Source organism: Miniopterus natalensis, chromosome 1 (genome assembly GCF_054644295.1).
Source record: "Miniopterus natalensis isolate mMinNat1 chromosome 1, mMinNat1.hap1, whole genome shotgun sequence".
NCBI lineage: Eukaryota > Metazoa > Chordata > Mammalia > Chiroptera > Miniopteridae > Miniopterus > Miniopterus natalensis.
Window position 1 is genome coordinate 2,675,534 of NC_142081.1, and position 24,336 is coordinate 2,699,869.

Below are 24,336 nucleotides of genomic sequence, written 5' to 3' on the forward strand. Positions count from 1 at the left end.
CTCAGGGGCACCTCCTCCTGCAGCTGAGCCAGTCGCGCAGGGGAGCACGCACGAGGACTCGGCCCGGACAGACCACCGTGCGTCACCGCAATTTCTTCCTTTGAGACGCCCTTTACTCGTGTCTCTCAGCAAAGGCAATTCTAAGCTCTACAGACCAAGTTACCAGTTTAAAACGTCCTCTCACGATGCCCTGTACAATGTGGCCCTTAATACATTCAGTAGAGTGAGCAAGAGGAGCGACGCTTTGCTCACGGACTCATCAAACTCAGGTGCCTGCAGGAAGTACCTCCTTCTTGCTGTCCTTGTTCTGATCCATCTCAAGGTCGATGGGGTTACTTCCGTTTGCCTCTTCCAGTTCATCCTCACTGGAAGACAGGAAAACGTTACTGAGAGGTTACTTTGTATTGACTTAATTAATATACAAACAGAAGCAATAAACTGGCTTAATGACAGATTTAACATAAAATTAGTATGTTTTCAGACTGCTGAGATAAAAACAATTTTACAATTCAAATAAAAAACCAATTTCATAGTTCTTTTAGTCTAAATGATTAAAATAAACTATTAAAATGGGTTTCTAACTCCCAAACCAGGCCTAGAACCCTGTTGCTTTATATACGTCAAGTGTTTTCCCTTAACTCTCAACTAAAAATATGTAATTTAAGACATTTACTTTATCTCCCCATAATTATCTAGTGGAGAACTGGGATGTGATCATGAGACATAACTGAGAAATTGTTCAAGACTAAAGCCCCACTGCGCCTGGAGCAAATCCACCGATGAGTGAAAACAGTCTCAAGCCCCACCTGCCTGCTCACGACCACCCAAGTCTGAGCTCGGGGAGGCTTTTTGGTGGCCGTGACAACTGGTATTTTAAATTAAGTTCATCCCAAAAAGGACACTCAATTGCTGTGGTGTTTCAAATGCTTTTGCTTATATCCTTCCACATAGTATTTCTTATTAAAAAAAGGACCAGAGCCAGCTGGTGGGGCTCAGTGGTCGAGTGTCAATCCATGAACCAGGAGGTCACAGTTCGGTTCCCGGTCAGGGCACATGCCTGGGTTTCAGGCTCGATCCCCAGTGGGGGGTGTGCAGGAGGCAGCCGATCAATGACTCTCTCATCACTGATGCTTTTTTTTCTCTCTCTCTCCCTCTCTCTGAAATCAATAAAAAAATTAAATTAAACTTTAAAAAGGACAAGAGCTCTGTGGTAGGTGGGAGCTTCACTAAACAATTAGAAAACAAGCCCTGGCTGGCCCACCGCTGAAACCAGCTCATCGGCGATGGCTACAGAGCGCTCAGGTTTCGAATGTCCACATCCTGCCTGGTCTCAGGAATCCATCCCAGCTGACTACACCCGTGCACTCCCCACCCTCCAAGGCCCAAGGTGGTGCAAGTTCTGGCTTAAGAAAGAGTGTCCAAGAAAATAGTCTGGGTTGAGGGACTTTTGTCCCAGCCGCTGACATTACTATCACAGGCAGGTCCCATCACAACGACAAGCCGCGGGTGCTCCCGCCACAGCAGGTCTCCTCCTCCGTCTGCACCCTGAGAGCGAAGGTGCACACGGGAGGTGGGAGCAAGAGACCACCCGGGATGTCATTCATGCTCAGCACAAGTTCCAATCTATGTTTGTATTTAATTCTGATCTTAGCTGAGTAGGCTGCATCTGTTTGCAGTAATAAATTTAATTTATACACAGTAAACAAGACCTGAGATATAATGGAAATAAAAATTTTAACCAAAAGCTGCTACAACACTAAAAACATTCAGTAAGTGGGTTTGCCACATTTCTTTGGTTATTAAGAGTGCTGATTCATAAACAGACCCACTGGTATGTACGCTGAAGACCAAAAACATGCATATGTCTCAGGTCAAAAACCTTATAGACTTAGAGCTGGAAAGGGCTCTGGAGACGTTCTCAGCATCACTCTCATTTTACACTTGGGCCAAGAGGGCTAGGCTCTCCAAAAGTGATGCCTGACTTTCAGTTTGTTCCCACAGGTTAGTCTCTTTAATTTGAAATCATCTCTTCTGAGATGGGGCCAAATAATTATAAATTTACAAAAATAATATATTACACAAAATATATAAAATATAATTTTAAAAAGCTACCTACAGCCCTGGCTGGTGTGGCTCAGCGCTTGGAGTGCTGGCCTGCACACCAAAGGGTCTCGGGTTCAATCTCAGACCGTCTGGGAGCATGCGGGAGGCAATCAATCGGTCTGTCTCTTTCACACTGATGTTTCTCTCTCTCTCTTTCTCCCCCTCCTCCCTCCCTCTCTTTATAAAAAAATTGGAAAAAAATATCTTCAGGTGAGGATTGACCCAAAAAAAAAAGTCACCTACATTATCACCAACCTAATACAAAAACCGTTATGCTGTGTACTGGCCTCTGGACTTTAAGCATCTTCGTTTTGGAACTGAGGAAAGGGGTTCGGGAAGGAGTGTCTGAACTGAAACCGGCCTGTGAGTGGGAGCAGAGCCTCCCCAGCAGAGCCTGGTGCCGCTTCTGCGTGTGCACACGGCCCCTCCCACCGCGCTGCGCCGCACAGAGGCTGAGGAAGTGATGACTAAGGTGTCCTTCCAGTAAGCTGGCTGTGAGACCAGCATTTACCAAGAAGCCGTGCAGTGTTTCCCACTCACTCGCATATACAAATCAGACAGTCGAGGAGGGAGGAAGGAACCTGAACTGCCCTGGCCTCTTCAACGCACCCAACACGAACCCATCACGTGAATCTGCACGGCACACCACACACATCTCAACCCAGGAAACAACAGATCCTGTCACTAAAAGAAGACACACTCGCCCAGGCTGGGCCGCTCAGCTGGGTGGAGCGTCGCCCCCATACGCCAAGGTTTCGAGTTCGATCCCCGGCAGGGCACATACAAGAGTCAACCAGTGGCACATCAGTACGCGGGACGAGCCAGTGTTTCATCCCTCGATCTTTAAAATCAGTTTTTAAAACAAGATGCCCTCACGGGCATGAAAGAATATGCAGGAAAGTCTACTCGTTCACATGACACTTCCTGGCAGCAGGGAGAGCGGTGGGGAGAAGCTTGCAGGAGGAAACGCTGCCGCGAGGCACAGCCACCAGCAGGGAGCGGAGCGCATCTGAGTCTGGTTCGGACAGGTAGGCACTGGGCCCCTGCAGTCACTATCTGTCCTCGGCGGGCCCACCAGCTCCCAGGGGTCTAGTGGCCTGCAGCCCCGCGGTGAGCAGCACCCCCGGCGCACTGACCTCTCCTCCCGCTCGCGCTTCTGCTTGCGAGCGTGACGGTCCATCACGCTGGTCTTGGTCCTTGTCTTCTTCCAGGAGTAGTAAAACTTCACCAGGCTTGCTATAGATTTATCAGGAAGCTACGTACAAAGAATGAGTCGATTCAGATTCAGACTAACCTTCCAGGGTCCAACGCGCTCAGATACACTTAGCTAGGATCACACTCGCGCAGTCGGGTGTCGAAGCCACGGCCCTTCTTCAGTAAGGAAATAAATTCATGAAAGGACTCTCCTCGGTGCATTTTCAAATTACTAAGTGTGACTGGAAGTGAAACTCAGCCCATGAAAGACTGTAAAGTCAGTTTAAGATGAATCAGGGTTTTCACACACCTAAAGTTTCTAACATATTCTATCATAACTTTTGGGTTACTTAAAAATAGTTCATTTTAGAACTAATGTAACTCGGTAAGATTTTGTGGCAGAACCCACCAAGCAGCATTCTCCATTGCGAGAAATGAGCAAACCTTTCCCAGGTGGACAGGGCCCATGATGCTCCACCTCATCAATAACTATCGAGAGCCTTTGCCAATAACCTTCTGGGGAATTGAAACAAGACAGACTGAGGGTGGGTGGGGGGCGTCACAGCCATCGAGCTGGGCGGTGCCAGGAAATGCTTCCCTGCTGTCATCTGCAGCCTCTCGTTCCCCTAGCAGCAAGCAGTGGGCTGCTTTTCCTAAAGGGAGCTCTATTAAAAATGAGACACTCATGCCTGCAGGCGACAGTCCTATCCCTCAGGTATGCTGCAGAGGAAAGAGGCTGGGGGGCGGGGGGGAATCAATGGTCTCATCTACTTACCATTTGTTGGATTCTATGAAAAGTTTTCCCATGAAAACTAAAGGCTTGCTCAAACAAGACTTTGTCTTCCACAGTCCACTCATCTGGGAAGGGGGTAAAGTTGGGCAAATCAGCCAATGACTTTTCAATATTATGCTTATGCCAAAAGAGCATCCCAAGGGCCTAGAAAAATAGCATCGGTGAAATTTTAGACCAAAGACATGAATGCAACATTAAAATGGAAATACGGCTGGTGAAAGAAGAGTGTGCACATCTCTACACCAGACAAATTAACAGCTACTCGTGTGCGCTGCTAAGTGGCCGTCACAGACACACGACCTCCTGCACACTCACTCACTTATCCCAGAGCCCTGAGTAAGGTCCACCATTCTCGCTTCTCAACTTAGAACACGGAGGCCCTGAGCATTATTCAGCACCTCGCCACTGGAACAAGGCCAGGAAGCGGCGGCCGCTGCGCTCTCACAGGGTCACACGCTATCGCCCTGCAGGTAACAGGAGAGGCTGTTCTAAAAGCACCCACTGCTTTGTTATTCCTCTGCTCAAAAAAACGCAACTAGAGCCCTGGCCTGGTGGCTCAGTGGGTTGGAGCATCACCCTGGGCACCAAAAGGCTGTGGGTTCAATTCCTGGTCAGGGCACATACCCAGGCTGCAGGTTCAACCCCCAACTGGGGAGCGTACAGAAGGCAAGCAATCGATGTTTCTCTCTCTTCCCCCTTCCTCTCTCTCTATAATCAATAAAAACATCCCTGGGTGAGGGTTGGAAAAAACAACAAAAAGCCTGCAAATAAAAAGTTTTTTCCAGCTCAGAAAGGAAAAAATACAGGAATGCATGGGAAGCATATCTTGCTTTGAAAGATTCTGGAACTATCTTATTGTAACCGCCTAAATTTTAAACAGTTCCACTGGGATAGAACAATTAAAAATAAGACCAGGGCCGACAGGAAGAGAGCAGCGCTACGTAACGCCAGTCACTGGCGTCCTCAGTCACTCGGACAAGTGAAAAACGTTAGTGACCAACCGGTATAAGACCAGGGTCAGTGCCAGGAGAGCCCTAACCCAACTCCATGGCCTTGTTTCTAAAACAGAAATTAGAAATAAGGTTAAAATAAGGCATCACCACACTGTTGGAGAAAAGTAAATTCCATGGATTTCTCATTAACACGCTCCAAACAATTTTTAAAAGAAAGCCTTAGCCAAATCTTACAATTTGAAAGTGATTAAAAAACAATTAGTATCAAAACACGACAGGTTTGAGCGTGACAGCGAGCCAGGAAAAACCACAGAACTGACAGGTCACAGCCACATACGAAGGAGCTACCTACGCCCAGGACCCCCCGGGCCTCCACTGCCCGAACCCCGCAGGCCCACAGAGACACGGCGCCCCCCGCGAGGTCCTCTCGCACCCACCTGAGGTGCGGAAAGGGGTCAGAGCCTCGTGGGCGCTGCCAGCAACCACCCGACTGCTGAGGGGAGACACTGCACTCCACACACACAACCGACGCGGCGGTCCGCTCAGCGCGCCCCTTCCTACCGCGAGACAGCCATGCCGTTACCTGTTCCATGTTGTACCCGTGCTTCTCCTTGGCGATGGCGATGTACTCGTCCACTGAAAAACAAGACGGGCCGGTGAGCAAGGCCAGGGCAGGCGGTCTGAGCACCAGCGCGGCGGGCAACGCGCTGCGGGCCTGCCGCGCGCGGGGCCGGCAGGAAGAGCGGCAGGAGCGGCGCGGGGCCGTGCGGCAGAGCCCGGTCCCCCCGGGGAAACGGCTGAAACGCCCAAACACTAACAGCACTTATCTCTGGGCGGCAGAACTATGGTTCTTTTTTTAAAACAACTTGGTTCTACTTGTTTTCTACAACAAGTATTTCTTTGGTATGCTGAAAAGTAATTACTCAGAAATAAAAAGATACATTAAATTGGGGTTCGCTCAGGCTGAGCCTCGGCTGAAGAACGGCAACCTTCTGTTCTATCTGAAAACCTAAGGGGCAAGTGGCACGAACCAGTGTCTGGTCTCTGCTTTCAGACGCTACGGAAACTGCGAGGGACACTGAGCCCCAAGGATGAACCTGCTTCCACCCATATTCTCTAGTCTTCTCTCCAAACAACAGACTCATCTGTAGCACTTCCTTTTATTCACGTATGACTTTTCCACACAAATCACAAACATAACACAAGCTCACAACGAAACAAAACAGGAGCACAGAACTGTATGGAACAGCGAGGTCCCCACAGCCCCGATCCCTCCGTCCCCGAGGCTCCCCCCGAGGGGACCGGCTCCGGGAGCTTCGCCCACCAGCCAGGCGGCCAACGGCAGGAGCCCCGTGAAGCCGGTGCTCCGAGGCCTCGGCCGCTACTCCATCAGGCCACAGCCACGGCCCCGCTGCGGTGGAACCTACAACCCGTTCAGGAAAAAGAAATCAGTTTTGAAAAATAACTCATCAGCACGTATTCTAACACTAGAGGAAACGTTTCCACCGACAGAAACAGCAGCACCACCCAGAGCGGCGAGTGGCCGCCGCACCAGAAGGACCACGTCCCCCGTCCAGCGTCCGAGTGCCGGGCGGCCGGGGGCCGAGTCGGCGAACCACACCCTGCACAACCTCGACACTACGTGCGTTTATTTATTTTTAATTCTCACCAAGGACACGTTCATTGATTTTTTTTTTTTTTTAGAGAGAGGAAGGGGGGGTGGAGAGAGAGAAACATCAACTGCCTGCTTCTCGGAGGTGCCCCAACCAGGAACTTGACCCGCAACCTGGGTGTGTGCCATGACGGAATCGAACCTGTGACCTTTCGGACAACACTCCAACCAACTGGGCCGCGCCGGCCAGGGCAAAACACTACATGATTTTTAAAATGTGGGGGGGAAGCCCTGGCCATTTTTGCTCAGTGGTTAGAGTGCTGGACTGTGGACCAAAGGGTTGTGGGTTCAATTCCCAGTCAAGGGCATATACCTCGGTTGCAGGTTTGATCCCCGGCCCTGGTCAGGGCACATGCAGGAGGCAACCAGTCAATGCGTCTTTCACATCAATTTTTTCTCTCTCCCCCTCCCTCCCTCCCACTCTCTCTAAAAATCAATGAAAAAATATCCTCAGGTGCAGATTAAAAGGGGGGGGGATGGACTTACTCCAAAGTGTGTCCCTTGCTTATTACTTCACAACAGGGTGGATTAAGGCGAATACAAGAAAAATGCCCTAAGGTTCTAGAACAGTGCTAATGGGAGGGAGGGTGCACATCTGGCCAGAGCCCTGCTGAGGGACCGGTGTGGTGTTCACCCTCGGAGGGGCCTGGATGCCAACGGCAGCGTGGACCTGGGGTGGACCGTGGGTCAGATGACCGAAACGAGGAACCAGACTGTCCAAGTCAAGAACACGTAAGGGGAGAGGGAAACAACTGACAGAATGCGGGGTCAGCTCTGAGAGGGGCTGCTGGAGGCGTTTCTTCTAATGCGGACTTGGTGAGCACGCAACAAATGAACCTCAGACACCTGCTAGACTAAATCCCGGCTCTGGGATCATGTGGATTTACCTGAGCCGTGGGACGAACGTGTGACGTGTGCACGGTCACCTGTCGGCCACGTGCTGTCTAAGCAAATGGGCACAGGCTGACCGCATGCCGCCGGAGCCTGTCCCGCCCGCGGCTCCCAGGCAGGAGCCTGTGCTGAGTCTGCTCTGCTCCCTCAGGAACAGAGTTCACTAAGCCTGTCCCCACTGTTGCCAACCATAGTTAGCTAAAAAAATTAGCTGGAAAACTCAGGGAAACAAGAACATTCTTTGAATGTATTCTATTTTCATCTGCTGTTTTGTTTTTTAACATAAAAACTGGCTTGGAATAGTAAAAGATTAAAACCCTGGACTCTGACTGCTGCTGCTAAGGTCGCTGTGACATTCGCCAGGTGTACGCAGCAAGGCAGTCCCACCACGGTGCCTGTGAAATCGCACACCTGCTGGATTTTCCTGGAGCCCCCCCTGGGGACTCAGATCTAAAGCGAAGGAAGAAAGAAGGCCACCGCACTGCTCACGTGGCATCACTGGGACGTCCCGGGCCCCTGGGCGTGATGAAGTTGATCTGTGAAGCGGCACTGCCTGACAACCGCTGGCACAGTTTCTCATCTTTTCACCGTCCCCGTGCTGTGAGCACTGCGGTGCTGTGACACCCACCAGTCAATGTGTTCCGGTTTTCTCGGCAGCAGGTTAAAGGCAGCGCAGGCTGGGTCTGCGGTAGAAAGGCTCCAGTCACCCCGTGGCTCCATCTCCCAACAGAATGGGGTGCCTGGCATGTACTAAGCGCTGCATTAAGACCGTGTTTCCTTTAGCAGTTCCCTGACCTTCCCAGGCAGCAGCTCTCACCAGGAAGCTGGGCTACCACCAGAGTGTGAGGGCGACACCACCGAGGGGTCCTCTCCCTCCGGAGTCCCTACAGAATGAACAGAGTCGGCCGTACAAAGAATGCCGCCAACAGGCCTCGCGTAGTCCTGCCTTCCTACCCCACATCTCCCGAGCGCTTCCGTTTCCTAATCGGGGGAAGGGCTCCCACCTCACTCTAGACTCCCCCAGGGCTCCCACCTCACTCCTTCCTTTACAGAGCAGCCAGTAGCTGCTGGGAAGATGTGATGAAAATGAAAGTGTGAATTTTCAAAACCTCCCACGTGGTTTCCTTAAGCAAAACTAAGCTTTCAACCTAAGAAAATAAAATCCACTCCCAACTGCCTTCATTAAAAACAAAGGATGCCGGGCCAACATGGCTCAGCGGTTGAGCATCGGCCTGGTATCCAGATCGGGGTTCGATTCCTGGTCAGGGCACATGCCCGGGGTGTGGGCTCAATCCCCCGCAGGGGCGTGCAGGAGGCAGCTGATCAGTGACTCTCTCGTCATTGATGTTTCTCTCTCCCTCTCCCTTCCTCTCTGAAATCAATAAAGATATAAACAAACAAACAAACAAAGGATGACTGGAAGTTCAGGGAGGTGGACACAAGATGAACCAGGGAAGGGAGCAGGAACAAGAGAACAGCAAACTCCCTGAAACAGAGCAGCCGGAACAAAGAAACGAGGAATCCTTGGGGACATTTCTAATACCTCCTTATCTGTGGTGACAATAATCTTGGTTTTGCCTCTGGAAGATTACAGGCGAGCCAGAGTGGATCCCCATCTGGGGGAGGAGCCGCCGCAGGAAGAGTCACTAAGGATGGTGTGAGCAGGCCGCTGGGCAAAGTCCATGTGGCTAAGGCAATGCCCAGACACTCCTTGGGTCTGGACCTTTGCACCTCCCCGGGGCACAGAGGACAGTGCAAGGAGCCAGCTGGTGGAAGAAGACACAGACCTGCCCTGTGCAGCTCAGCCGACACCCTGGTCTGTCTGTCAGAAGCAGAAGAATCAGTCAGAGTTAAGTGTTCTCTGCTTCAAAAGCAGCCTATCAGTGCATAATGCAGTCTTTTTAAAACTTGAAAATCCCCATGGAAACCACTGAGGAAAACCGTCCAGTCTTAGGTTATGATGGACAAAGATATACACTCTGATTCTTTAAGAAATACACAGACTGCACACGTTGTTTGCTTTTTGACAAGTCCTTACCATTATGGAAAGCACAGGTGAATGGGCTATAGTCCAGGATAACATCACTTAAAGGTAGTGTGTGTGTGAAATTCATCAAGAACATTGACAACAGAGTCAACAATACCGTGGTAACTATGTACGGTGCCAGGCGGGTACTGGAAATAATTGGGGGGAACACTTTGTAAAGTGTGATTGTCTATAAACACTTATGCGGTACACCTGAAACTAATACGAAATAATAGAGAATGTCAACTGTTACTGAAAAATAAAATTTTTAAAAGAAAATTCACAAAAAGCCTAATAAAGCATTTACTGAGTTACCCTTCCTATGCACAGAACACTATCGAGTAGTAGGGAAAAGAGAAAGGGACCGATCTCCCCTCAGCGGCCGGAAGCAGCACGGAACAGGAGAGAACACGCACATAAAACAACAGCACAGAGCGGGACGGCCGGCGGGGAAGGCAGTGGTCGGGGAATGCCGCCGCCGATGGCAAGTCACGAAAAGCTTCCTCGGGATTCGACAGTTACACCAATTGAGTAATAACAGTAGCTGACATCTGAGAATTTACTGTGCCGGCCACTGCTCCAAGCTCTCCAAGGCCCGTCTCCAGTAACTCTGTTCTTACTCTCGCTCACAGAGGAAGACCCCGAGTCTCAGAGGCGCCGGCGATTTGCCAGGAGCACGCAGCGGGTAAGCAGCAGAGACAGGACTTAAGTGAACGCGGGGTGTCTGATTCCAGGAGCCCTGGGGTTGAACCTCTGTCTACATGCTCTCCTCTCGTGAGTAAGGGGCATCAGGGAGAAGCCACTTCAGATGAGAACAGCCCCCACCCCTGTACAGAGCGCCCACCAAGGCTCATCCGCACAGCGCACCTAGCTGGAACGGAGTTAAGAAAATAGAACTGTGGCTGATGAAGGATGTGTGGAAACAGGTCACAGGCAAACGGCTGCCTTGTGCTAGGCTTCATTCGTGTCTATACTCATGTTTTAACCCAGGGAACTACGTGCCCTTAGGACCATTACTAAGAGTCTCAAATTCAGCTGCAGATGAAAACTGCCACAGTCACCTCAACTCGCCTGCCTCCGAGCGACACTGCAGCGGGAACACCTTGTGGTCTGGCACAGCCTGCGCAGGGCAAGAGGCAGGCTCCGTGGGGGGACGGGGCTATAGCTTCGATACAGCTAAATTCTACCATCGTAACACTCGCAGTGGCATTAAGTACTGAAAGGAAACACGCACCAATTTCTCTCATAACTCATACTGAGCGTGCCAATTTTTTTTTCAAGAATATAATAAATACTGTGGCAGCTCCTCTTATTATTAAAATAACCAAAATGAGTTGTCACTGTGACTCAGAATCAAAGGGAGCGTAAATCATGTAAGTGAAGCAAGTGTGCCACCTGCTGGGCGCAACTATCACTACAGTTAACATTTCAATGGCACCCCCCACCTTCAGGGAAAGGGGGGGAAGACGCAAGATAAGCAGAGGCTCTGCGGGAGTGTAACGCAAAAAACCAGTCCCCTTAGCAATCAGACGCACTTTCTCTATGAAACGCTGTTTCTGAATGTAGTTTTACTAAAACCCCACTTTAGAGAAGAAGCTGCCCCCCTGGCGCCCAGCCCAGCCCCACAGGTGACAGGATCAGGCGGGAATGAGCAGCAGGAGCGCCTGCCAAGCCCCCACGTCCGCAGGCAGCGCTGGCACCCCGCCTGCCCCACACCGCTCGGCCACCCCCCATCCGGCGTCAACTCTCAGTTAAGCGTGGACTAGTGTGGTCTCAGAAGTGTCTTCCGCGGCTAACACTGTACAAGTCATGTTTAAAGCTTTTTAATGTTAAAGAGCAAAGGCAGGGAGTGACACACTCCCTCCGTGCGTCTCTCTCACATCAAGTCAACGTACTGGATGACTCAGTCCCTCAGCAGGCAGCTGCGTACTCAAAATAATTTTGTTTGCTCTCATACATGCTTTGTTTTGTACGATACGAGCTAAGAAAGGAACCATGCTCAAAACGAGGTCTGCATCTCCCTTAACTAAAGGTAACATTTCTCTGACATTAAAAGAGAGAGAAAATTTTTATTTTTATTTATTTATTTTTAAAATATATCTTTATTGATTTCAGAGAGAAGAAAGGAGAGGGAGAGAGAGAGATGGAAACATCAATGATGAGAGAGTCATTGATCGGTTGCAGCCCGCAACCCGGGCACGTGCCCTGACCGGGAATCGAACCCTGATCATCTGGATCCTAGGTCGACGCTTAACCGCTGAGCCACGCCCGGCCAGGCAAAAGAGAGAGAAAATTTTTTAAAGTCCAGCACAGTCAACTTGGCCTTAAACCTCACAGCTGACTACACTGTGGGAAGAGCCCTGGACCCTGCTCAGTCCTTGGTTTCCATCAGCAACCAGCAGGCTGAAGCCACCTCCTCTCCTATAAAACAAGAGTGAGATCAGCCATCCGGCTCCAGTCCTTCCCAGTGCAGCAGAGGAGTCGAAACACATGGGTGTCAAGTATTATCAAAAGTAATTCCTTGCCCTGCCGGGAGTGGCTCAGCGGTTGAGTGTCGACCCGGGATCCAGACGATCCAGGTTCGATTCCTTGTCGGGGCACATACCCGGGTTGTGGGCTCGATCGATGACTCTCTCATCAGTGATGTTTCTATCTCTCTCTCTCCCCCTCTCCTTTCCTCTCTCTGAAATCAATAAAGATATATTAAAAAAATAATAATAATTCCTTCATAAATATTTGTGAGATTCAACTAGAGGGAAGGGGTGCAGTTTAGAACCATGGAATTAGCTTAGCAAGAGAAACCAGAAAGGGCCTGAGTGCCGTTAGAGCTGTGCTCCAACTCTAGTTCCCAGTCCTGCCCCATGAGCCACCTCACCAACTTCTTCAAAACCCCGGCTCTTGGGCTCCACCCAGCTTTGTATATGTGTGTGCATACATGCATGTGTGTACACATGAGTGCATACGCATGTGTGGTGCATGTGTGGTGCACACATGCATGTGCGAGCATGTGTGCACTTACATGTTTGTTATATATGCACATACATGGGTGCATTCGTTTCCTTTGTGCATATATACCATTTTTATGAAGTACGACAGGTTCTAACAGAGAAAAGCACATATGGAAGGACACAATTTGGTGAATTTTCAGAAAATGAACACACCCAGATCAAGGAGAGAGTCAACTGCACTCTAGATGGTTTTGGTTTATTTCTGTAATGCTTGCAGGGGATTATGATGGGCCAGTTTTGAAAATCAACAAATTAGAGCATAATATTAATGTGTATAGCATGGGCTTGATAACATTCCCCATTTTAGTGCGATAAAAATCATCTCAACAAGCACAACATATTTTAAGGTTTGGGTACTGAGAAGATTATGACAATATCAAAACCATAGAAACAAGAAGAATGTGCTTTGAGGTTTGCGAATTTGAGTTGTGAATTTCAGTCATGCAAAAAAATTTCCTTTCAGTGACTCAAGAGGTTCCTTTTTAAATCACTGATTTCAAGCCCACCTCCCGCTGAGGGGTGAAGGAGCAGGGGAGAGAGGCGGCGGTTGGAGGAGGGTCTAAGAGCTGCAGAGCCTGCGAGCCCAACCGCTTACCGCTTACAGCCTGTACACAAACCTCACGTCGCGGGGCGCCTGTCTCTTACCCTGCCTCTCCCACCTGTGCAGACAGGGGTCCTTCCCCAGCTCATCCGTCTGACACAAACGGGTCTGCATGAGATTTGAGGAGCCAAGGGGGCAGGTTACAGGAGGCACGTGGGGACTGAAGGTCCTGTCCACCACACACTGCCCAGGTCACTCGCCCTGTACGGACCCATTTCTTTAGCTAAACTGCAGGGTGGAACAGTGAGAATACCAGGGGCATGTCAGTTGGGAGAGGGCATGTTTTCTCATTGTAAATCCTACCATTTTCAACGCTTCAATCTTGGGGGGCGGGGCCCTTCATACCTGAAGAAACCTGAGCTTGAGAAGTGGGTGGCAGAGTGACGTCTCCTAACACCCCACCCTAGCACGTTCCACCTTTAATCCCTGTGCACTGAGTGGGTAAATCTTTTAGCCCTACTGTGTGCCCAATGCTGTCATGTAGCCATGATGAACAGTCTCTGCCTCCACAGAGCTCTAAGTCTGGCTGGTTATTACAAAATAATTAATTCCAATTGTCATATGGGCCAGAGACAAAGAACTACGAATGCACTTAGCTGGAAACCTGACCTGCAGAATCAAGGAAGGACTTCCGTTTCTACTGGGACGGACACCGTAAGTTCCTGCTTTACTCAAGTGTTACTTCTAGTAGGGAAAAATGAAACAGAAATGGTCAAGAGTAAGGATGTGATTCAATAAATTACGCTCCATAATGGAATGCTACTTGGATCAAAATTCAGTTTAATTTCCAATCAGCAAAGTTAAAGTTGAAAAACCATCATACACAGTATGACCCATACTTAAATGCTTAAATTCAGAGTGCACACGAGCCCGGCAAAAAGGAAGGAAAGCACAACACTAACAGTGGTTGTACTCACGTCAGTTGAGGTGAAGGAATTTTAGGCTATTTTTAATAATAAAAACAAGCTTATGTATATATGTGATCTCTTTTCTAAACCATTTGAGGGAGTCCTATATGTTACGGCCCTGCACACGTCCTACCTACTCGGCATTTATTTTCCAGCAGCAGTACCCACATTCTTATGGAACCAGAGAAGAGTACATTTAACACTGAAACAATCATCTGTGTCTGTATTCCAACCGGGCCAACTGAGATGAAATGTGCTTTGTATTTGCTGGAGAATTTTAAAGTAAGTCTCAGTTATTTCATCAATATGCATCTTTTTAAAATGCCAACCTATTTTTTACAAGACCACATGCCATTATCAGACCTAACAAAAGCAGCACACATCCTTGGTATGAGACAGCGCTGTGCTCACGGGCTGCCCAAACAGTCCAGCAGTCCCAATCACGGAGGGAACACAGCGTACATCAATTCTGCGTTTTAGTGGCAGCCATATAAACTGGTCGGGCCACTTTGGGAAATAATTGGCACTCATCTCTCAGAGCTGCGTATCTATGCTCTGGATGGATATCAAGACACAGGTCAAAGAATGTTCCCAGCAGTAACAGCTGTAATTGTCAAAAATGAAACCAAGGTCCACCAGGACAGAAAGGATAAGCCACGATAACAGAATAAAATTCTTTACGTTTAGAAGGGTGAAGACACATTGATATGGTTAAAGGGCAAAGTAATCCTTAACTGTAATGGAAGGCTTCCACTATAGCGTGTAAGTTTAGCTGTCTTTCTAGTAGGTTTTGCATATTTTGGCTAACTCTGGAGCACTTAAAAGAAAACAAAAATAATAAAAATAATTTTCACAGGCTAAAAAACATCATTTTAATCACAAGCTTCAAGCTCTTGGATGGCCATTTATTCATAAGGTGCTGGAAACCAAGGCCAACGTTAGCTTATCTTATTCCAACCCTTGCACGCCCTCCAGTCACAGAACTCACAGGTGAGAATTTCATGTGCACTCTTCTCCCTGGGCAGTGAACTCCCAACCCACAAGGGCAGTTTCCCATTAGACTGGAAGCTATGCTGGCCTGGGACTCAGACTGTCCACTCTTGTATTCCTCCAGTGCTGGGCACATATGCAGCCTCTCAAATATTTACTGAGTAAAGGAATGGTCACCACGAGGTGAGTGGCAAGGAAGAAAATGTTAGACTGCAAGTGGCCCAGGTTGCAAAACAGGGAGCCCAAAAGCCTATGTTTACCACTCTCCACAGAGGAGTGTCCACAGCCCCACCACGTTCTCACTCACTAGACAGGTATTTACGGTGCAACTCCCACATGCCAGGAGAGGGCTGACCAAGAGCCAAACACACGCCCAGCTCCTCTGCTCGCTGGTCCTCAGCAGTGGGAGGGACACGAGCAGTGCAGGTCGGTGATGCTCGAAGGAATGAAGGGAATGGGGTGAGTAGCCAGCAGCGGTCTCCATTTTCTAGGTGGTCAAAGAAGGCCTCTGACAGAGGCATTGAGGCAACGAGGAGTAGTAACTGTGGGGGGGCCCTGTGGACAGTCAGGGACAGAGGGTCCCAGACAAAAGGGGCAGAAAAGGCTCTAGGAGCACGTTTTGGGTAAGCTCAGGCGACTCAGGCCTCGGGCCCAGCAGTCAGGCCTTCTGACTTTCATTTGTGGTGGACTGGAACATTGTGAATAGAGACTCCTGACATTTATGACATATTTATATGAAAGTTTAGACACTCACTACACATCTATGAAACTTTCGCACACAACATAATCCTGAAAACGTGTGAGGTCAAATGCGCTAACAAAGAAACCACCTCCGTGTACGCTGCAGGTCTAAGGCGGGTTCTCGTTCCAAGAAGGTAAAACTTACTTTAAAATCTCTAATTTGACTTTGGTTTCTGACACAGTTTTAAATTCTGTATGTCTAGCATGTTATATGTGTTAATTTCTTCCTTTACAGTTACTAGTCAGCCAGCTTTAGAAAACTGCCCGGCGTATCTTGGCAGAGCCGATGAGTTCGTCTTTGCTATTTTAATGCTTTTTACCATTGCACCAGTTTTTCCTTTTTTATAAAATAAAAACAAAATACAATCAAATAAATAACTGCAAAAGCACTGATCACACGTGACCTATAACATACAGAAAGGCGGGAGCACTGTCTCACTGATTCCCAGGAGCCAGGCACTACCTTGCTAAGGTCTACGCCAAGGCACCTGCAGCGGAGTCTAGGAAACGTGCTTCCTTAGGAAACAGTGAGTGTGGCTGAGTAACCGGCTTCCCCTCCAGCCCCCATTCACCTCTTTCAAACCCTCCCTTAGAAAGAATCAAACAATAAAAATCATCTTCAATTACTCCCTTTCCTAACCTAGTCTATTCTCTCTTCTAAAATTCCCTGCTAAGAATTATCCCAGGTCACAGTTTTATATTAGACTTGACAGCACTTGCTTTGGTAAACTTTTTTGTTTTCTTTAAAACAGCAGAATGAACCAGACTGTAAGAGCTGGCCTAACTCTACATACATTTCCAAGACCAGATTATCTAGTAAAAAAAACAACACACAAACCTTCTGAGGTTCCTTTTTTGCTAACCCTCAACTGCCTCTCTGCATTAAGTCCAAACCTCGAGAGCGTGTGAGCGTGAGGCTCTGCTCTGAACCACAGGTGGTCAAGAGCTTTCTAATACAAACTATTTTGCTTCTAGCTAAAATCCCTCAAAAACCCTCATCCCCTTAAGAAGTCTGCCTGCCCTTCCGGTTCCATTGCTTCTCACTTCCCCAAGGACCGTGTGTGTCCCCGGCAGGCTGGCCTCCACAGGAGCCTGCATTTCCTCCTCACACCTGCAGGCCTGTGCAAAGGCAATGCCAGCCATTCTCCGTCTAGACCGCAGGCATGCCCCTAGCCCAGCCAGCCAACTCATTCATTCCTCAACATTTTATTCAAATGTCAGCTGCTCCCAGCGCTCCCCTTGGTCCTGCCCAGGAAGATGTGGCACTTCCTGCTGGGTCCCCAGGGGAGCCTCAGAACTCTACACAAACGAGGTGCTTGTGCTCAAACGATATGAGCATCAACTGTCCTCTTCACCGGTTAGTGAACACTTTTTAGTTTCTCTCACTGTCCAGATTCCACGATGTGACCTAACCTTCATTCCCTCCAATGTCCCCTAAACCTCATAGCACTGTTTCAAGTAATTTTCCAGAATCACTTACTATACTATTTACATTGCATGGTTCTCAGCCATGTTACTTGAAATTGCTTACATTTCCTCTACATGAAATGTCTCCACAAGGCACATTTTCTAGGCATCACCCAAAGGTGGTATCTTACACACAGCCCAAAGCAACTGGTGTAACATCAGTACTTAATTATGGTTTACTTAATGGAGCAGGACGCGGAGCCGGGTGTGTGTAATAATGCAGCCTGCAGACCAGAAGTCTAGCCGAAACCTGGCTACTAACTGGCTGGGGGTCCTGAAGCATTAGACTGAATTAAGTTTTCTTTTTTTCTTTTTAAACATATCTTTATTGATTTCAGAGAGAGGGAAGGAGGGGGAGAGAGAGATAGAAACATCAATGATGAGACAGTCATTGATCGGCTGCCTAGCCCGCAACCCGGGCATGTGCCCTGACCAGGAATCAAACCCCGATCTCCTGGGTCCTAGGTCGATGCTCAACTGCTGAGCCACGCCTGGCCGGGCTAAACTAGGTTTTCAACACCTGAAAAGCAAGAGTTGGAATAGAGGGACATGGAGAAATTACTTGTTTACATATTAGTTTTCCCCTTTCTCCACTAAAATATAAGCTCCCTGAGTCCCTCCCTCCTGGCACACTAAAGGTTCGCAAAGCTGCTCCATGAAACTGTAAATCAAGCCAATTCTCACTAAACTCAAATTCAGTGTAGCCCTAATCGAGATACTTTGGAGAAAACACGATGCCACAAGTCTAAGAGTCTCCTGGAAAAATAAACCCATGAGCCAGGAGTACTGAGAAAACAAAATGGAACCAAATTAGGAATCAGCTGATACATCAATGAAACAAAACCCAGCAATTCTACTTCCACATGTTCACCCAGAAGAACTGAAAGCAGGGTCTCAAGGAAATATCTGCACACCCATGTTCACAGCTGCACCATTCACAGAGCCAAGAGGTAAAAACAACTCGAGGGCCATCGACGAATGAACAGCAGACCAATGGGGTCTCCCCATATAGCAGAATATTATTTACCCATAAAAATGAAGGAAATGACATGTTCAGTGTGGATGAACTTTGAGGGAATTATGCTAAGTGAAAAAGCCAGTCACACAGAAACAAACACTGATGAATCCCGTACTTGAGGTGCCCAGAGCAGTCACATTCATTGAGTCAACAAGTGGGGAGGTGGCTGCAGGGGCTGGGGGGGGGGGGAGCTGCTGTTGATGGGGACAGAGCTCCAGTTCTGCAGGATGGAAAGAGTTCTGGGAGCTGGCTGCACAACAGTGTGAACGTATTCAACAGCGGTGAACAGGGCATTAAAACGGTTAAGATGGCAAACTTTATGCCGTATTTTACAATTAAATATAGTTTTAAAATATTTTTTAGAGAGAAAAATTAATACTCCCAGCATTAGGGAGGTTTTGGAAAACAGGCACACTCCTCTAACTCTTTAGACGAAACATGGAAAACCTATAAAATATAAACATCTGTGCCATCTGACCCATCACCCCCCTTCAGTGACGCTCTCTGCAGCAGTTTAGAGATGCTTGAACTAGGAAACACCCACATTATGTGGCCATAAAACACACCAAATGTGCTTACAGAAACTAACAGACACCCAGAAAATTAACAACAGTGGTTAATTTGGGAGACGTAGAATATTTTTCACTATTTTATCTTATTTTGTGTGTAGGTATCATTTTTAGTTTAAAAGAAAATAAGCTAAACACCTATTAGAGTGCCCAAAATCCAAAACACCAACACCAAGTGCTGGTGAGGAAGTGGAGCAGCAGGACCTCCGTTCACACCGGTGGGAGTGCAGATGGTGCAGCCACTTCAGAAGACAGTTTTGCAGTTTCCTAGAACTAACTGCGCTCTTGCCATACAATCCAGCAATCCTGCTCCTTGGCATTTATCCAAAGAAGTTGAAAACTTATGTCCATAGAAAAATCTGTACACAGGTGTTTACAACAGCAGCTTTATTCATCATATTTGCCAAAACACAGAAGCCGCCAAGATGGCCTTCAGTTGATGAATAAACTGTGGGACATCCAGGTGATGGAATATTATACAGCACTAAAAATAAGATGAGCTATAAAACCATGAAAAGATGTGGAAGAACCTCAAATGTACATTATTACTAAGTCAAAGAAGCCAATCTGAAAAAGCCTATACATACCATATGACTGCTACTGATGATGTTCTGGAAAAGGCAAAACTATGGAGACAGTGAAAGGATCAGTGGCTGCCGCAGCGAGGGGTGGGGGGCTGCAGAGGCAGAGCACAGGATTCAGTATGACACTACGATGCGGACACACGTCACACACCTGCCAAAACGAACGGGAGCATTTGAGATCCTGCTACCCAGAATATGCTGTCAGCCTAACTCAAATAAATTCTTATAAAAATCCAAAAACAACAAACACACCCTTATAGAATGTATAACACAAGAGTGAGCCCTAATGCCAACGACAGCCTTCGGGTGACGATGTGTCGCTGTAGGATCACTGATGGTAGTGAGGGACATCCACAGTAGGGGAGGCTGTGCCTGTGTGGGGACCGGCGGTACATGGGAAATCTCTGTACTTTCTGCTCAATTTGACCGTGAGCCTAACCTGACTCAACCTAAAAGTGCTCTAAAAATTAAATCTATTTTAAAAAAGAAACAAAATAAGATATAATGTATTAGCTCCTTGTCCTAGAACTAGGGATTTGTCCTAAAGAAATAAGAATGTTCACTATAGCTCTTTAAAAAGTTTTTTAAAAAAATGAAAGACTAAACTATGATACACCCACACCTGTTAAAAACTAGGTAACTGGAAATGAACTGAGACAGAACCGAGTCCCACATATATTGTTGATAAGAGCAAATGGCTGAACAGCTTTTATTTTCTGATAAAAATTTTAAAATATTTATTATGTATAAAAACATTAGAGCCCTGGCCAGTCTGGTTCAGTGGTTAGAGCATCAGCCTAGGGACTAAAGGGTCCCAGGTTTGATTCCAGCCAAGGGCACGTACCTCGGTAGCAAGCTCGACCCCTGGCCCTGGTTGGGGTGCGTGCAGGAGGCAACCAATCGATGTGTCTCTCTCACATCGTTGTCTCTGTCTCTGTGCCCCCCACCCCAGCTCTCTCTCTGAAAAGCAATGGAAAAAAATATCCTCAGGTGAGGGTTAAAAAAACAAACAAACAAATTAGAAAAAGCACATCTATTGTAAACAGTAATTATAAGGCTTTAAGTATCTACATCACACATTCTGTATTGTTTGAAATTACAACAGCATTTACTTTTATAACCACACAAAAAATTTGTAAACTTGCAGTAACCAACCCTAAGAGGCAGAACTCTAAACATCTACTTGAGAAGAAAGAAAGAAACATAGGAAAAGCTAAGGACCTACAGACATCCTTCCACATCGGGGATATCACTGAGAAATCTGTACATGCTCCAAGTCTCCTATTTCTACGCAGAGTCAGAGCCAACACTGGACAACCAACACTTTCACATTTGCTCAAAATAAAGAAGAAAGGCAAGTAGAAAAGACTTCTTTTCTGCCCATACATCAGGGGAGTGACAGGTGGCAGAGTACAAACCGTGTGTGCTATTTGCATGAACACTGTAATTACATTTTAAGGCCTATGATTAGACTACTTACTAGTCAAGGAGTATGATTCCCAAAGCGCCACAAATTGGTACCTACTGACAGGAACCACACTCACACGTCAGCAGGTAAACAAATTCCCATCAACCCACAATTCCACTCCTAGGGATATACCCTAAGCAAATACTAAACACAATGAATACAAAAACAAAACAGAACAGAGGACAGAGCTATGGCTCAGTTTCTCACTATCGGCTTCTACAAAAGCGACCAATTAGAAGCAACCTAAACATTCCATAGAAGGATGGTAAATACACTGACACACCCGCACGACAGAACAGTCCACAGGTATTATGATGTGTCCAAGAGGTTTTAACTGTGGGAAAAGCTGAAGTCAATGCTCAGGAAGAGAGCACACAGATACATACAGCGGGTCCCATTTTGTTATAATGTTGATGGGGGTAGAGGGGGGCAGTAATTGATGGGGGTTGATGGGAGGGACGGGGCCACTGTCCGTGGAGTGTGCTTGGTGTCCCCGTGTCTGCCTGCGTTTCCTCCCACACCACAGAGCAGAGCACGGGAGGTGAATGGCGTGTCTACACTGTCCCACTGTGTGTGAGTGGCTGTGAGTTCACCTGCGATGGGAGAGCGGCCTGTCCAGGGTGGTCCCACCTTGCACCCCGAGCAGCCAGGAGAGGCTCCAGCCACCTGTGACACTGACCTGGAATCAGCAGGTTGGAAAATCATGATCTGATTTCTTTTTGTTCACCATTCTTAGATGTCTGTATAGCTCACACCTATTTCAGTGTTTAATGATAGAAATGTTTGGGGTCTTCGTTCAGAAGTTTGGTGATGTTACTCTGGATTGTACAAGGGAGACAGATGGTGATAGGACAGGGTATAACATCAATCAGACTTGGCTTCTTTCTCTCCTGCTTCATCCGAGACTGGACTTCCCTCCATTTCAGTTTCCCTGTTTTCCGCAGGGAGGCCTTCAGGTGCCTGGTGAGCCACTTGGCCTGTTTTCCCTTTGCTCCCATTTGCACTTTTGTGTCTGCAGATTTGTCTTCTCCTGCCACCTTTTTTGGCATCGTTTCCACTTATGGGAGCAGGTTTAGCTGACAACCTCGCTGACCTCCTCCCGGGCTCCTCCTTCGCTGTCCTCTCGGCAGAGCTGACCTTCCTCTAGAACATCCTGGCAGTGGGGCGGTGGGCTGGGCGGGCCGGGTGCCTGAGGGGCGAGGCAGCCTAGAGCCTTTGAGGACCTGGGCTGCCTGGCCCGCTGCGCTTCCCCAGCCGCCCAAGCTGCCCAAGCTGCTGGGGCCGCGATGGGGGGCAGTGGAAAACCTGCTTGAAGCCGGATTGGGAGCCTGCCTCCTTGCCCTGCCCCCGCCCCAACTATTCTTAATATTCAATTCTGGGCACCATAATTTAAGATGGGCATTGTCACCAAATGCAATATATCCAGGAGGGCAACAGAAATAAAAAGAGACCCAAAAATCAAACCATCTAATAAACCGTAGGCAGGTTTAACTTGGACTGGGACGGCAAGGGAGGTAGGAAAATATCGCAAAGACACACAGAGAGGCTTATTTAGCGGAGTTCGGGAAAACAGAGCTTTACAGGCAGGCAGATTTTCAGCTCTCTGTCAGAAAGAACATGTTCAAAAATGGAATCGATTGCTTTTGTAAGTTACCAAGTGCTCAAAAGGAGAGAGAACGTTTTAAAGGCCCTCCCAGCACAGGAACGGCATCCGAAATACCAACACTGCCTTCTGCTGCTCTGTTCCCCGTTAAGAACTCACCGAGCAGCAGCTTGACGGAGGCAAAGCTCATGCACCTTTAAGTCAGGTTATGCTGAGGCTACTGCTCCATTTAGCACCACTACACGCAGGGCACTGCACCAGAAAGGACCCTCTTGGCCAAAACTAAACAGGTTTCTTTACCGTAGGAGCTCTATGCATCTTAAAATGCTCACGTGGACACTGTGTATACCAGAGAAGGGTGTTTAATATGCATCAACCTCACACTATTAGACAGTAATGTGTTCACACCTATTTAATGCTGCAGAACATAATGCGAGGAATCCTGTCACGCCCTTGCCCCGCCTGTGCTCACAATGCAACAGTTTTCTGATGGACATTTACCACTGAGAGCTTTTAAAGCCCTGTTATGTTTTAGAGAATTGAGTATTAACCTATTTTTCAAAGACCCCTTTGAAAATCCCATGTCATTCCTCCAGAAAAACACACGTGTACCCAAAAATTTTGCATGTGATTTCCAAGTTCACGAATCCCCATTAATTCCATCCAGGCCCCCCACTAAAAAGTCCTCAAAAGGAAACAGTTTTTCTTCTCTTCTAAGTTATGAAGAAAATAAAACCTTTGAAAGTGGCAAAGGCTATGGTATCATTTGAGCAGAAGGGACAGAGAAGCTGAAAAGCAAACTCTGAAAATACAATGAATCAGCTTGAGGACCCCTCCCCTCCCCATCTAAGGTAGCTCAGAATATTCATCCTAATAGGATTTTAAACCCATGAAACAGCCAATCCCAAAGTCCTACTTCTAGGTAGGCTGAAGTCTTCCCATAAGGTCCATTCCAGTGTCACATATTGGACCTTTGTGATCTTTCAAACAAGAAACCTGCTCAACTCTCCGGCTTTATAAAGCTATCAATGCCCGCCAACGGGGTTAGGCACTGCGCTGTAATGCTCCTTCCACTCTGAGCCTTCCTCTGGGTTACTTCAGCATTAGCCTGCATAGCATTTTGGTGAAGCCACAGGCTGGAAATCTTTCAGTGATCGTGACAGGCCACAATAAAGAAATACACTCTCAAACTCTTGAAATTACTTATTTTAAAAATGTAAGAGAACTGTAACATATGTAGGGACTTTTAGCTACAAAGCTTGTTTAAAACTCTGCATTAAGTAAGAAGATGAAAAATAAAGGTGCTCTAAAACTTACGTTTTGCTTCTGATAGATTCTGATTAGGCGACCAGACCAGCATGCCAAGATTCTCTCGTTCCTGACTGCGTCTTGCTAGTTTGGCTTGGTAGAAATAGAAAAGAAATTTCTTATTGTAATTTAACAGACATATGAAGCAATGATTAGCACCACCACCCTGACCTTTTCACCTTGGAGCATGATGACATCGCCCACCCTTTACTGAAATCTGCCCCAGGGGAACCCACACACTTACCACCACAGGGCAATCGATGTGAATCCGACGAAACATTTCTACTGCTAAGTCTTTTCTTACTTTACTATTATTTATTTAACACAGTACATATGAGATAGGTGTAAGTGCTATTCTCATACGTCGAGGAGAAGAAACAGGACAGGTCACTTGGCTACGAGGGGACTGCACTCAGAATGGTGTCCAGGTGTGAACACT

The 24,336-nt window shown here is 47.6% G+C and overlaps 1 protein-coding gene and 1 pseudogene across 1 annotated transcript in view; both read right to left on the reverse strand.

Moving 5' to 3' along the window:
- Positions 1 to 24,336, reverse strand: part of RCOR1 (REST corepressor 1) — a 91,902-nt gene that overhangs the window by 19,365 nt on the left and 48,201 nt on the right. Inside the window, exons 3-7 of the mRNA XM_087818106.1 lie at positions 23,907 to 23,990; positions 5,627 to 5,679; positions 4,073 to 4,234; positions 3,240 to 3,358; positions 287 to 365 (exon numbers count right to left, since the gene is read on the reverse strand). Coding sequence (XP_087674232.1) covers positions 287 to 365; positions 3,240 to 3,358; positions 4,073 to 4,234; positions 5,627 to 5,679; positions 23,907 to 23,990 — 497 coding nt within the window. The remainder of the gene's footprint in view (positions 1 to 286; positions 366 to 3,239; positions 3,359 to 4,072; positions 4,235 to 5,626; positions 5,680 to 23,906; positions 23,991 to 24,336) is intronic.
- Positions 21,448 to 22,138, reverse strand: LOC107536495 (non-histone chromosomal protein HMG-14 pseudogene; annotated as a pseudogene).